Source organism: Argiope bruennichi, chromosome 7 (genome assembly GCF_947563725.1).
Source record: "Argiope bruennichi chromosome 7, qqArgBrue1.1, whole genome shotgun sequence".
NCBI lineage: Eukaryota > Metazoa > Arthropoda > Arachnida > Araneae > Araneidae > Argiope > Argiope bruennichi.
Genome location: NC_079157.1, coordinates 81885629 through 81901384, shown reverse-complemented (window position 1 = coordinate 81901384; position 15756 = coordinate 81885629). Strand labels below are relative to the sequence as shown.

Here is a 15756-nt window from a genome sequence, read left to right as displayed (position 1 = left end):
ATATTTTATAGATATGAAAAGTGCTATTATTAATTTTTTGTGCCATTTATACTGAGTTTGAATTTAAAAAAGTTATCAATATTTATGACTGGCAATGAATAAAACGTGGTGAATTCATTTAAAATATCTCGAAAGTTTTTATTTTGTATACAAAACATAATTATATTCGACAAAAGAAATTCCAAAAGTAAATTGCGGATTAATTTTTTTTTGCTTTTCGATACAGCTGATAATTGTGTTTCAAAATATGGCAGACCACGATGTACAAAAAATATGGAGTGCAAAGAAAAAGAAGGGAAATATAGTTGCCACTGCATGGAGGGTTTTTATCGAATGAATAAAGAATGCGTGAAATGTAAGTTTATATAGTTTTAGGTAATTATTATTTTTTATTTTTTTATTATTTTTTTAAACATTTTTGTTTAAATTTCACATGGCATACATTGAGGGTTATGAGATTGCGGACACTCTAGCTAAAGCGGGAGATAGTGCTCTGTACCTACTCTTATTTATGTGGAAATGTTCTGGTGAACTTAAAGCCAAAATAAAACCACTTGGCATGTCCCACCAATACATCACTAGTATAAAAGTAGTCCATCAAGGGGCTCTCTGACTCTTGATTGTAGTAGGCAAGATCAGACTACTCAGACTGACTTTCTCAGTGGGTACCTTAGAACTATGAAATATTCTGCGAGTTCTAAGCGCTTTGAAGCCTGCCCCAAGTGTTTTAGAGAAGAGGCGTCAGCTGATCACATTCTTATATGTCTGGTTCTCTCCATGCAGGATCCTATTGACAGTCCATTGTCAGTATTGTACTTCTTCAGGGTGCATAATTTCATAGACTTTATATAGCTCTGCTGTTCTTGGAGATGTGCAACAGCAAGTTTCATATGTGTAATGAACCAATGTTTTAGTTGGATTTTCCCACACTTCTTCGTGTACTAGATGTTTTGAAATTTTCTATTGTTATCAGTTCCCACTGACAATAGAATATTTTAACGTTCAGAGGGGGAATTAAAAATAATATATTAATTTAATCAACGACTATACAGATGTTTTACCATCTAGAAATTGATTTGATGCATATTAAAATTTAGATTTCATAACACTTGTAATAATGAATTGTGAAATATATTAAATACAAAATGGTAACTATATAAAAGGAAATTAAAATCATTGCAAACGAATGAAAGTTTTGTATATTTATTGAAGGTTACTGTATACTAGCATGATTAAAATACTTTTGTACAGCATTTCTATAAGAATCTCACTCATTTACGATTTCGATTTGAAATCCATACTTTTAATAAGATTATTATAAAAAAAAGAATATAATTATAACTTTTTTTCTTAGAATTAAAAATATTATTAATATAAATTGGAATATTTACTTTACGAAATATTTTATTATATCTCTAGATTTTTATTTTTTGTGTGCAAATTTTAATATTTATTCTCCGAATGGACTGATGGAAATTACGATTCAAGGGATATCCATTATTTCCGCTCCCTTCAATTCTGACCAGTTTTCGAATTGGCTATTGATTCTGGTATACTAGATAATAAAGTATTATTTAATAATAATTTTTTTATTTTAAAATTATCAAAAATTAAAATTAATCAACAAAGTAAATTAATTAAAATTAACAAAATTAAATAAAAGTAAGTAATTAAAAGTGAAATTAAGTAATTAAAATTAATAAAAATCAATTAATTAAAATTAAATTAACAACATTAATTAAAATTAATTAACAAAAATTAACAAGCTTATCAACAAAACTAAGTAATTGCCAATTTATTCAAATGCTTTTATTATCTTTTTGAGTATTTTTTTTTGTTCATTTAGATGATTACTGTACACCTGGAGAATCAAGATGTCCTCAAGACTGTAGAGATGGTAAATGTATCTGTTTCCAAGGCTTTAAAATAGGCGACGAAGGGGAGAAGTGTGGTACGTTCATTAATTGATCATCAGTTATGTATATGCAATTAACTCATAATCAATGATTAGTTTATGAATTTAATCAGCTAAGAAAACGATATGTCTTAATCAAAGTTATTAATCGATGATAATTGATTTACCTGAAATTTTTATGGGAATATGGATTGATTTGTTTTGGTAACTTAAAAATGAATTAGACGACAAAAATAACATCATTTATATAATGATTAAACAGTTAATTAATTAAAATATGATATATCAACCAAAAATTGATTGTTAGATGAGCATTGATTTTTCAGACTACTTTATGGGAATGTAGATTAATTTTTTAAAAATATAGAAATAAATTAAATGAAAAAATAATGTTATTGACATAATTTATTATTATACTAGCCGCCTTTGGCGACCAGCCGGTTCGCCAATTTTAATGTTCGTTAAAATTTTAATAATTAAATATTTTATGCAATTCCAACTTTAATAGATTCTTCAGCAAAATATTTTAAAACTTCAAATTTTGATAGTCATATAATTCACTCATAATATTATAAAGGCCTTCAATCATAACGTGATATGTATCTCTCTAACTTTCTGTTACCCCTCCTAGAATTTATGCTTTAAATTAAAGTGTAAATGATTAATCTGCGATTAATATAATAATATTTTTTACTGAAACAAAGCATTTTTTTAATAATATGATTACTGATAAGAGTCACAGAGCGTTTAAACTTTATGGGCACTAAAGAATATCTTTCTTAATTTATGTAATCTCTCAAGAATTTGTCAACAAAATTTTCTCAGATTCATCATGAACAGATCGATTAATTAACAATGTTTCATTTTAAATGCATCAAACACTAAGAAAATAAAATGAATCGTTTAAAATAATCGGTCTAAAACAGGTTTAAAAAACTACTTAAAAAACGATGTACTTAAAACTATAAGCATATACAAAAATATATATAACTAACATAAATAAAATTTACTTGCAAAAGCATGCAACTAACCGAAAAATAATTTAAATCATCCGTTGAGAATGGTTGTCATGACAACAATCAGAATACAATACACATGCGTGAATTTTCTTCGCCAGTTATGCTAACGCAAATGCGCGAATTTTTCTACGCCAGTTGGGGTAACGCTATGCAGATTAGACATTTTTAATTTCCTTTATTCTGTGTTATTTTAATTCAAAAGTACTTCAGAATGAATCTGAAACATGGATTAATTAACAATTTTTAATTTTAAATGCATAAAACATTAAGAAAATAAACAGAATCGTTTGAAATAATCCGCCGAAAAATGTTAACCCTAGCCTCATTACTGTTGCAAGAAAGAAAACTGAAGCCTTACTCCGGTGGGGAAAATGGAAGATTATTTTGGAGAAAAAGTTGGCGGTTTGGAAAATGGAAGATTTTTTGGGCGGGAAAGTTAGTTTTTAATTAATAATTAAAATTTCAAAAAAGGGGACCCCAGGTGCACATTCCCGACCTCTAAGGTATACATGTACCAAATTTGGTAACTGTAAGTTGAATGGTCTGGCCTGTAGAGCGCCAACACACACACACACACACACACACACACACACACACACACACACACACACACACACACACACACACACACACACACACACACACACACACACACACACACACACACACACACACACACACACACTGAGCTTTATTATAAGTATAGATATACATCATAGACGAATTTTGCGTTTAGGTTCGCGTTATGGAAAAAAATATCGATTATTAGTTTTAGATATCTCTGTTGACTTATTCGATAATATATTAGATATAAATTCACAGTTTTAAAATTAAAACTTTTTATAATTTAAAAAGAATTTTAAATTTATAACTATGATCTATTGTGTTCATATATACCTTGAAAGTAAATTTAATAAATACCCTTAAACAGCGGTTTTTTATTCTGTGGATAATATTTTTTGATAGCAAGCACGCACATGCACGTACGTACGCATACGCAATGTAATGTCTTGATCTAGACTGATCAAATAACGAAGCAGAATTTGCAGACAACTCTTTATTTTACAGCCCTATAGAACAAGTTGTTCTTTTGTATATAATCTTGGTTAAATAAATATTTATTTACACCTGTAGTAGGAGATACAACAGTCGAAGTCAAAGGTTTATCTTGACACTCAATTCTCCACCAAGTCAACACGACCACTCCAGGGATAGTTCTTAGACTCCGAACTCGTGGGTGTAGTCCAACAGTCCGCCTGCAATTCTTTTCTTCTCTCCTCCTAAAAAAACAATCTGAGCTCTCTTTCGGAAAATCGGGGTTCAGCCATATGCTCTCCCAGAAGGCGCCAGTGGGTCGTGGGAAGGTCCTTTCACAAAGAGGAACATCTAAACATCCAGATGTTTGAACACCCCTTTCTCTTTGAAGGTACTATCAATACCTATTGAACGAGTAATTCCACATGTGGTCTTTCACTGTAGTCGCTAATGAACAGATGCGTGACCACCCAGGTGAAAAGATCCACCATCTGGCTATCTCGAGGAGTTTAGTAAGTAACAGCGACGACAAAGCTGGCTGTAAATGCCTCATCAGTACTGGGAAACGGGGAATGTTACAGCCTTTATTATTTGTAAAGATGTTGTACCTTGTCAAATATCTCTTGATTGAGCACGAAGCGTAATTTGGAACAATGTGATATCTAAGAAATTTTCTCGGTTACTCTTTCATTTTAATTAAAGTAACCAGTTTTATTTTCCTTTCAGTGCCAGGAGGAGAAGTTGAACTATGTGACATGGATTGTGACCCAGGAGTTTGTATGAAATCACGAGGTGTCGAAAAATGTGTTTGCCCTAGAATTTCTCATGTCGTTGCAAATGGAACCTGTACAGGTGAGGAAACATGGAAAGGAAGAAACAAACGTAGAAAAAATGATACTCAATTCTGAGTGATTTGAGACCAGAATCCGAAGTTACAAATTAACTAGTTTTCTCTCATATTTATTAATAAATGAATCTATGTAATGTTAACAGTGCACTTTTGGCGAACTACAGTTACGAAAGAGTTTAATCGAAAGAGATACTTATCATTTAGTCACTAGTACGCGGTAAATACCAAAGTACCAGAACACTGGCTGGGTATTTTGGATAATCTTTTGTCCAACAGAATGAAACCAGAATTTGACACAGAATTACACTTGTAGGAACAAGATAATATATTAAATTTCATTTATCGAAGTCCTTGAGTTTTTGAATGATTGCTCTTAAATGTTGCGAATGTACAGACCAATAGTGTTTTGACATTATGACAGATTTAATTTTGAATTTGATGCATATGTACACATTAGATGTATCCCAAATTTTATTCATCTAGCTTTCTACGTTTTATGGTTTTTTGTGCTAATTTATGTTCGGACAGTCAGACAGAAGGACTTCCTCAATGTTTTTCGTTCATATTCTGATGGAAAATGTATATATTTAATGTAAAGACCACATATCAAATTTCATCCGTCTTGCACAATGCGATTTTAAGTTATTGTATATTCACACAGAGACAGACAGACATACGAACGGATGGATAAACAGACAGATAGATATAATTAAAAATTGTACTTTTTCGGAGGCAGAGGAAAAATATATTTGTATTAATCAAAATCTTAAGTTTGAATTATTTGACGATTGCAATACTTTTTTCTTCGGTATTTAGTTTTTAAGAAAGTATAAAGAATACGTACAGAGAAAAACAACTAAAATAATCCCTGATAAAGTGAAATATGAAAGGAAATCAATATAAGGAAATTTAACAAAATTATTTCAAATATGGCGACTGATTGATAAAAGATGTGATTGATTTCCTTATTAGGTATAGATAGCGGATTATTATATATGTATCATGATTAAGATGGATTTCACCAGTGAGAAAAATGAGATCTTCTGTTCCATTTTAATTGGGATTGCCGCTCTGGCAAACTCAAGAGCTGAAAAGGCGTAAAATAACCTTCTGAGTCTATTATACCTACGTCTGTGTAAATTTGTAGAAATATTCAACTAAGGATATACCCAAAAAAGAAAATGGTGTTCTTAATTTTTTTTTTTTCCATTTTGAAACGAAGTTATGAAAGAGTCATTTATATTACCGTCGCATGACTGGAGAAGCCAGTTATCTATCAGTGTCTTACACTTCTTTGATTTTTCTCGTCTTCATTTTTTTATAAAAAATTATTATTATTACATAAAATTACATTTATTGTTATTACTACATTATTACATTTATTGTTTTGAAATTATAATTCTACACTAATAAGTGCATGCTTTCAAAAAGTTGTAATTTTTGTTTGGTACTTACGTATTAACGCAACCAGGCCAAAATTCGCATAAATCGCCAAATTTGGCGACCCTAATTCTTACTCAAACTTACAAATCGCGCCAACCTGGTTGCGATAATACGTAAGTACCTTTTGTTTTTCTTTCCAAAAGATTATAAATAAGAGAACTAATATTCTGTATTTCTTCTTTAGATAAGTGCAGAGCAGGCTACATTAAAAGCGATGAATGCCCAGATGGATGTATTACTGATGATATTTATGGCTACAAGTGCGAATGTGCAGGGAGATTCAAATATGCCAAAGATGGCGTACACTGCGAAAGTAAATGTTTTTAATTATTCTTTGCTTTTGGCTATAGGAATAAACTAAGCAGAGTGTTCTTCTTCGACTTTAACCTACACTTAGACAATCTATTATGTTTCTTTTTGGATATTTTTTCAGCTTAACAGCCCCAGTTTGTGACAAGATCGCCAAGCTTCCTCATATATAATGAAACCATCTTCATATATCTCGGTTGCTTGGCGATAAAACACTGAGTTCGTTAAAATAAGCAAGCGTCCTTTTTTCCCCTCCTTTTATCCTTCTCTGTAGTTTTTTTAGTTTTAGTTAAACTAACGTACCGCTTTAAAGCAACATTAGAACTATTTTGGGAAGGAACCAAGTCATTTTGAACCGCGGGCAGATAACGAGGACGACGCCTAAGCTGTATCCTTCTCTCCCAACTTCCATGCCACACCAGCGGGAGGAGGTTTGATCCCGATGGATTAACATACACCAAACCCGCTTACACGACGTTTCTTTGGGGAAATTGGATCTCGAACCTGAAACTCTCAGGTTCCAAAGCTGAGACATTATCACTAGGCCACCGCAACCTTTATCGGCAAACCCTCTAAAGTCACGCCAATCCGCAAGTATTAAATGTACAGAATTCCGTTTGGTGACGCGATATAGCATGTTTCATACTTCGTAATATTATGAAGAAAACTGAGTATACATTTTCAACTCCTACATTTCCAACAACTGGACTCAAAACTTTAGAAATATCTAATTTTGGAAGACCGCATAGTAAATTATATTTATCATAATCTTTGCACTAGTGAATTAATGCATTCACATATGCGCGAACAGACGAACAAGCAAATAGCGCTCCCTTCGACAAATTTCGTCCAAAACTATATATGCGTCTTGAATTTTGATGATTCACTTTTATGCTAAATTTAACTCAACTTTTTGCATTTTTGAGTAACTGTGTTCGACAACTTTCTCTTCGAGTGATTGCGTCCAAATATTGATAGAAATCTCCAAATTTGGTAGTAGGATTATATGCATATCTCATCGCTCTAACTCTATAAATTTTGAGTTACCCTATTAATAGACAGAAATAATTTCAAACACAAGTTTTTCTGATCTGAAAAGTCTAAAATGATTAGATTAAATAAAAATCTCGAAGGTCAATTTTCTGATGATTTTGAAATTTCTCTATGAGTATTTTGGTTATGACAAAGTGAAAAGATAATCAAAGTTGAGGTTTGAAAGGCAAATTCGGACACTTTCGTGGTAACCGCATGCCATTGACGAACCTTAGCATCAGCTATGCGCCATTGGAGAATTTTAACATCCACCTAGCGTCATTGGCCAACCTTAGCATCAATCACCCGCCAATGGCGGAAATTGCCAAATTTTACCTCCCTTCATTTTAAAGAATTTAACCTTTTGACAATTTATCTCCAGTATACAAGAGATTTCCATAAATCATGGAACCTTTAGAAATATTTATGACAATTAATTATCATCCTGTATTTATCCCAACTTTGTGCCTTTAACTTATAAGCAATATTAGCTATCAAAAAACTTCCAGCACAAAAGTTTTTGATTTGATAAGGAGCTTATTTGCTCATCTGTTTTTATTTTTCTGTCTTCCCTAATAAAGCATTAATGAGAAAATGACACTTTCCAACCTTATTTCCGTCATTTTCCCGTCAGTTGGACTTGGTTGTTGTTGTTGTGTATGATTTATTCGCAAGAGCCATATTTGGCTGTACTGCGCCAAACATACGCAGTTGGAGTTGGAGGATATTAATTAACAACCTGCCGACTGCATATCATTTATCAATACAAATCTAGCTAAAATCCCTATACGCCGTTGCCAAATATAATGCCAAGATAGCTTGGTGTTATGTGGATTATTTAAGACTTAAGATTAGTATCCAGTTCCTCGTTAGGTACAACAAAATTGTGCCAAACTTCCAGACGCTTGTTAAAAAAGGTCGGTGATTGCAAGATATGGTAACAAATGACTTTCAGGGTTGCAATAAACATTTTCAGGATTACATTTGGGATAAAAAATCGCCCTCCCAAAAATTCAACTTTAGCACGCGGACATTAATCTTAAATAGACCTTAATATTTGTATACAATGCATAATGAATAATTGCTTACAAACCTTAATGTTAAATGATCCATTCTATAACAAATCTTTTTTTGTAATCGAACGGCAAAATATTAACCAGACAAAATAAACAATACAAATTTGCTAGATTACTAATACAGCATGTAATTGAGAGAGAGAGAGAGAGAGAGAGAGAGAGAGAGAGAGAGAGAGAGAGAGAGAGTAAATAATTATTATATTGAAGATCAAAATATAAAGCATAATTCTTATTAGTGATACAAAATGTAGGAAATGAAGTTTTAGCAAAAATCTGGAAGTCAAAGTCTTATTATAAACTCTAATAACAAAGAAACTGAATCACATTGCAATTATTTTAGTTACTGCTTTTATAAAATACCAAAGATAAACTATTATGTTTACTTGGAAGACATCCCAAAAATATAAAGGTGAGTGTAAAACAAAATCAGAATGTATGGATGTTTATATTTTTATTAACATGATTATTTTTTTAAAAAAAAGCAAGACCAAAACATTTGGTACTTCCTTATAATATTGGCTCTGGAGATCAAATCGCCGAATAATTGATATATATTGTTAAGGTGGCGAAAAAAAATCTAGACATTTCTAGATGATCTAGCTGTGATCTTGGAGTATTCTTAAGGTCACCGAATAATTGCTGGGCGGCTATTTTAAAGAAAAACATTTTATTATTCTGGTTTTAGAATGTATTTTCTTTCAGATAAGGGCATGTGTGAAGAACCATTTGCCAAAGAAGATTGTTTTGAGAGAAACGGCTTGTGCGAAGACAATTTTGATTTGATCTATGGATATGATTGTAAATGCAGGGACGGTTATGAGAAAGACTACTTTGGTACATGCATACGTAAGTACATAAAAAAAATGCATCATTATTAGTACTTTTTTTTGTAAAAAAAATTCATTTTTCGAGTAAAAAAACATTGCATGTCATGTATTAGTTTACAGTATCATAAAATTTGGTTTGGTTTTTGGCACAAGGACGAGATTTTGTCATTTTGCGCCAAACATTTGTTAGACCTGGTTTTAGTGTTAAAAATTAAAGTATTCTTAAAAAAGATACAATAAAATCTGATGTAAATCTTGAATATCTTTTGAAAGAAAAAAAATATTTGAATGAGGATTATTACCTAAAATGCCATTTAAGTTAAAAACAGTAGCACCGAAATGACTTGTCGCTGAGTATTAAAATCTTGGCATTCACACAGAATATACTTAACCGTTAAAACACAATTGCATTTATTACAAAGTGGTGCATGATCATTATGCAAAAGATGTTTGATCGAAGTCTCATGATTATGACATCTTTCTTTCTGGTTAGAGTTTTACTTTTGAAGCCTTTGATAGATGACTTGTATTTGAAATAATTTATTCGCAGATAGCTTTTCCAATATGGATTGCCAAAATTTATTTTGGATTTTTTTATTGCTTGTAATGCATCGGGTAATGGAAGAAAATTTTCTTTCATCAGGCTTGAGCTTTATGCCGCCTTCTTAGCTTTTCTTTTCTACAAATACTAACAAGCCCAGGAATCCCACAGAATTTAATTGCGTGGAATTATTTTTGTGGGAATTATATATGCGCAGACTAAGGGATGACTTTCCGATGATACATTCTTAAGAGCTGCAATACTAATTTTAAAATCAATATATATAATAAATTTAGAAGGGGGGATGACGTAACAATTTTCAGAAGGCTTAGATATGTTGCGTAAGGTTCGGACGTAAAGACTGAATAGAATGGGTGAAATCTTTCGCATATTGTTGCATTTCGCAAAACTACTGCTTAGCCATCATGATTACGACATTTCGAGCCATATGTATAAACAGGTAGAAAAAAAACCGATACTGTTGTCAGTGTCCATAAAAATTTTTTTCTGAATCATCACGTCTGAAGTTGATAGTTTCAAGAAGTGTATAGAATCCTCTATAAAATTAAAGGGTGAATGGAAAAAAAAACCCCCAAATATGTTTAAAATCATGAATAATGTTTTTAAGAAGATTCCTACAAATACCTTCTGCTGTGCATAACTTAAGCATAGGGAAAACCGGAGGATATCACCATAAGAAATATTGTCGGCATGCTTAGCATCCTTGGTGAACTGACGGGGCACATTAAAATTGATTCCACTGCCACAAATTTCGAAACAATTTAACTTTATTTAGGTAAAAAGATTTAAGCTGAAAGTTAATATTCTATAAACCGTGAAACTTAATCTTGACTCAAATGGTGGATGTGGCGAAGTAACGTTTGTGGGAAAAAAACTTCACATTTGGCGACAATACTGAGTTCTCCATTGTAATAACAAATCTAATTTCATTAAATTATTTCTTTATTGAAAACAAAAAATTTTCAGAACTACAATTATCGAATAACAAATAAATATTGAATATTTTTTCTTCTAAAATTTATAACGAAAAATTACTTTTTCCGTTTTGGAACCAGATGCTTTGTCTTCACACTACCCTTCTGTTTTTTGTTTATTGGGAGAGATTTTGGTGTTTTTTGAACTTTGACTTTTGATTTAATCTCAAGTCTACTTGCACATCTTTTTGGTGGTCGTTTTTCGCCAATATCTTTCATTTCCTCAGCAATAATCTCTTTTCTTTTAATAGACGTTGGATGAACAAACACAGTTTCATTGCAAATTTTACTAACTTTAATATCCTGATTTTCAACGATTTCTAATGGTGTTTGAATAATTTCTTCATTTTGTTTGTTATGAGCATCATTTGAATCCGTAATTACACCATTTTTTTCAACCATACATATTTTTTCATCCGTTTCATTAGAAATTGTTGCTGTTTGTTCTTCGATAACTTCAACTTTACTCCCTTCTATTTCCAAAGTGGTATTTTCATTTTTAGGCGTCACTTTTCTGGATTTTTGTTCCTTTCTGTCAATAGTTTCGGAAATTTCCTGTTTTTTCTTAGTTCTCCCATTGTCGAAAGCCATGGACCCTTTTTTTCTTTCTTTAACCGAAGGCATATTTTTCTTCGAGTCTTTCATATATATACCATACATTTAATTTTCGCTAGTGAATTTGGTATCCATCACGATTATAACAAAGTACAAAATACTTTAAAAGTGATTTTGTGATACACATTATATTTGATATGCACGTGACATCAAATATAAGGTAATTGTAGACATTAAAACATTTTCATATAAAAAAAACTAATGCCGGGTTTACCCTCGGCCATTTATAACATGGCCAGTAGACAGGCAATGCGCAGAAAGGGACTGATTTATGTTTGCCGCAATTTCATAAGACAGATTCAGGCATTCCATGCTTAGCTATAAATTGTCGTTTTGGCTTCCCTGAATTTTTCGTTTTCACTGCGTATTGTATTGAAATGATGGATATTTACACAAAGAAACATAGTAAAATAAAAAAAAAGTCAACACATCTGAATTTGTAAAACTATAGAAAAAGGGGAAAAAAAAAGACAAATAAAATGAATATACACACACACACACACACACACACACACACACACACACACACACACACACACACACACACACACACACACACACACACACACACACACACACACACACACACACACACACACACACACACACACACACACACACACAACCTCGCATCAGGAAGAACAAAGAGCACAAAATTTTGGAATTAATCCAAGATAAGTAATACATTTTTTCACGACAAAAAAAAAAAAAAAAGACCCGCCAAATTCTACAAACGGATGCACAGTAAGACATATATACAATACAGCTGCATGCTGTTGTCCTGTCGGGACAATTACTTGTGATCGACCGAACACCATTTTTCAGCCTTTTCAGGCATGCGCTGCCTACTGGCCGTCTTATAACTGGCCTAGTGTAACATAACATGAAAACCTATTAAATAAACCTATTATGCGGTTTTTTAATTCATTAACATTGGAAATGCATGAATTGGTGGGAGAACACCCTCACAGGAGTATCTTTGAATTTCTAAGAGCTATAAATTTTTTCCATTTTATATGAAAACTTTTGGGATTTTAAACATTTTCTTGGAATTTTTTCCATAATTGGAGTCATAATTTTAAGACCATTGTCTTTTAAACTTATTGTGCTTTCTTTTTATATGTGTAAAACGTTGTTTGTATTTTAACCCTGAGGAAATGTTTCGTTTAACAATCATATGGTAATATACACATACCACTTGTTTTGGCGCAGCATAGCCAGTTTTGGCTCTTGCGCCATAAAAATCCAATATCCATCCATCCATCCTATTAAACAGTTTTATTTAGGAAAGTAATTGTGTTAATATAAAGCAATTAAGAAAGAAGCGTATTGTAAAATTAATTTTTGTATTATTTTTAGAATGCGATATAATTTTATTACGACAGTAATAATAAAATTAAATGATAATAAATTGGAAATATGACATTAGACTTGTTTTATTTCTACGAAGCCCACTAAAATTTCCAGCAGAATAAATTTTATTATTTCATTGCATGTGATAATATCAGTTGAATCGAAATACAGCAACAAATAATTTCACGATGAAATAAAAAGGATTTAGAAATCAATTAGTTGGAAAAATGAAAACGGGAAATATGTTTGTTTTAAACTAGGCAAACTTACATTATTGATATTTGGGATAAAGTACAGAATCGGTCATTACATAGCGCGATTTTAAAAATCGTCATCATGGCTCGTTCTCATGTTTTATCTCCTGGAGTTGGCATGCTGAAGTACACAAGATTATAGAAAAACGCGCCAAGTAAATGGGCGATTCTGTCTTTTTACCAATATTTAATATATATATATATATATATAAATATAATATAATATAATATAGTGTGTGTGTGTAAAATTAACGTTCATAAAAATTATCCGCTTGTAATGAGATATTCTTTATTTCGGTTAGATTTAAAATTCATGTGCGGTGGCCATAGTTAAATTGTTTGTGGGCGATTTCTCGCCAAATGTAATCAGGACAATTTTTATTACAACTCCAAAAGTATTCATACATTTAAAGAGTTTTTTGACTATTGGCATGATTTTGAAGGTTGTTGAAAATATCGCTCATTTATCATGTTTCTCTCAAAATTCGCCATAATTACACTATTTTCCAAAAACAAAACAAAATTCCTCTGATGATGACTTCTCATAATATGGCGGAATGTTGTCAGAGTATAAACGTCCAAAACATATGTATGCGATGTAATATGTGTTTCTATGAATATAAATGTATTAACTTTTATTATACAGATTAACAATTACTCATGATTAAAGACATACAGTCCACATATTTCCATTATATTTTTAATTTATTAAGATATTTAGGGCTATTCTGGGGATATTGAAGCATTCCATAGTTTTCAATATACTAATATCTTATAATGCTGTAACATAGTCAAAAATTTATGATGCAATTTAAGTTCAATGTACAATTTCTCGCCAACGTCTCCATGTCAACAAATTCTTGCTATTCGTCGAAAAACGGTACTTTTCCGTTAGCCGGGCGCAAATGTCGCTAATTGTGAACCAAACGCGAATTTTGCGTAAAACATTTGGCGGAATTCTACATTATTTGGCGATTTTTCGCTTGCGCTTGGCTAACGAATTGTGAACAAAACGCGAATTTGGCTGAATTCTGCATTATTTGGCGATTTTTCGCTTGCTCCCAGCAAACGGAAAAGTACTAAAAAACTCTCCAAATATCCGCCATCTGTGATGGCTACTAGAAATAGGAATAAATGGCTTTTAGGAAAGCAATAAAAATGATCATGATTACATTTAGCGAGAAATCGGTAAGACCGGAGTTTAACCCCCTGCTTGGTATAATTCCTAAAAATCGCCAACTCGCCAACTGCGCCGTGTTTTGCAAAATGTTCAAAAGCGAGGGAGCAGATGTTCAATCATAGTGCATAATAAAGCGAAAGATAATAGGTTTACCAGTCTGGAGGTTGCCAGCTTTGGCGCGTTATCGCAACTTGGCGAAGAAGGGGGTTAAACTCCGTGTCACCTGAGAAATCTCTCCAAAATAATACATCTTTGGCGATCGTAAATAAGTCGCAAGTCGGAAAAAATAAAATGTAATTATTAATTTGTTCGCAGATACAAATCGTATTGAAACTCTCTAGAATATCGATAAATAATAAAATCAAATCAATGTCTTATTAATATATTACAAATAATCGATATGTAAATCGTTATATGTATGAGATAAACTCATGTCAATTATAAATAAAAGAACAAAATTTAAAGCAATATTAATGAAGGAAATAACTAAATAAAATCTAACAAATGAAAACAGATCAACAGTAATGAAGCTAAAAATACACGATACTGTAGGATTAAATGCAATAGAATGGGAACTAAATAAGTTGGTTCAATTAAACCATGAAAAAGAACATCTTACATGATTTCCTTTTATGTGTAACGGAAGTATTGTGTATTTGTAGATATTTATGGTTTCCGGATTTTATCGCGAAATAAAGCGAAATATCCTCGAAACGATTGCATTATGTATAATACAGCTTGGCGACTTGGCGTAATCTGAAAATCACCAAGCAAACCGCAGGGAATTAAAAACATACAAATATCAAATTTTATGTTAGAATCTCCAGCTGAAATTTGCCTTTAAATGTGTGTTCCGATTTCATTTCTTCAAAATTTTGAATTAGCCTTTTTATTCCTCAGTAAAATAACTCGAATTTTCTGGAAAGTTGTTTAAGTGATTATATGGAAAAATCATATTCAAGTTAACATTCAATTTTTCAAAACTTTTAAACGCGCTTTACATAATTCACCAAAACTTTTCTACTTTTAGATTATCTAAAAAATTCTAATTAACTAAGACCATATAAATCATCAATGCGGAAAATTTTGTATTTTTTAATGAATTATTTTTTAATAATTTGATGGGAGAATTATTTTATGTTTATCAATCAATTTTGTTTGCCAATATTTTTCTTAAAGGACATCTCACTTTTTTCCAGTGATTCTTATTTGTTCCCTCAAACACAGGAAATAGGTATTCGTCGAATATCTGCTTAGTTGTACAAATAAGTTGATCATGTTTAGATCAATACAAATATATCACTTATATTCT

At 31.6% G+C, this 15756-nt stretch overlaps 1 protein-coding gene across 3 annotated transcripts in view; it reads left to right on the top strand.

The window, feature by feature from the left end:
* Positions 1-15756, top strand: part of LOC129976202 (latent-transforming growth factor beta-binding protein 3-like) — a 64664-nt gene that overhangs the window by 10180 nt on the left and 38728 nt on the right. For all 3 annotated transcript variants that reach the window (XM_056089652.1, XM_056089653.1, XM_056089651.1), the window contains 5 exons: positions 227-355; positions 1847-1951; positions 4696-4821; positions 6447-6575; positions 9382-9525. In XM_056089652.1, coding sequence (XP_055945627.1) covers positions 227-355; positions 1847-1951; positions 4696-4821; positions 6447-6575; positions 9382-9525 — 633 coding nt within the window. The remainder of the gene's footprint in view (positions 1-226; positions 356-1846; positions 1952-4695; positions 4822-6446; positions 6576-9381; positions 9526-15756) is intronic.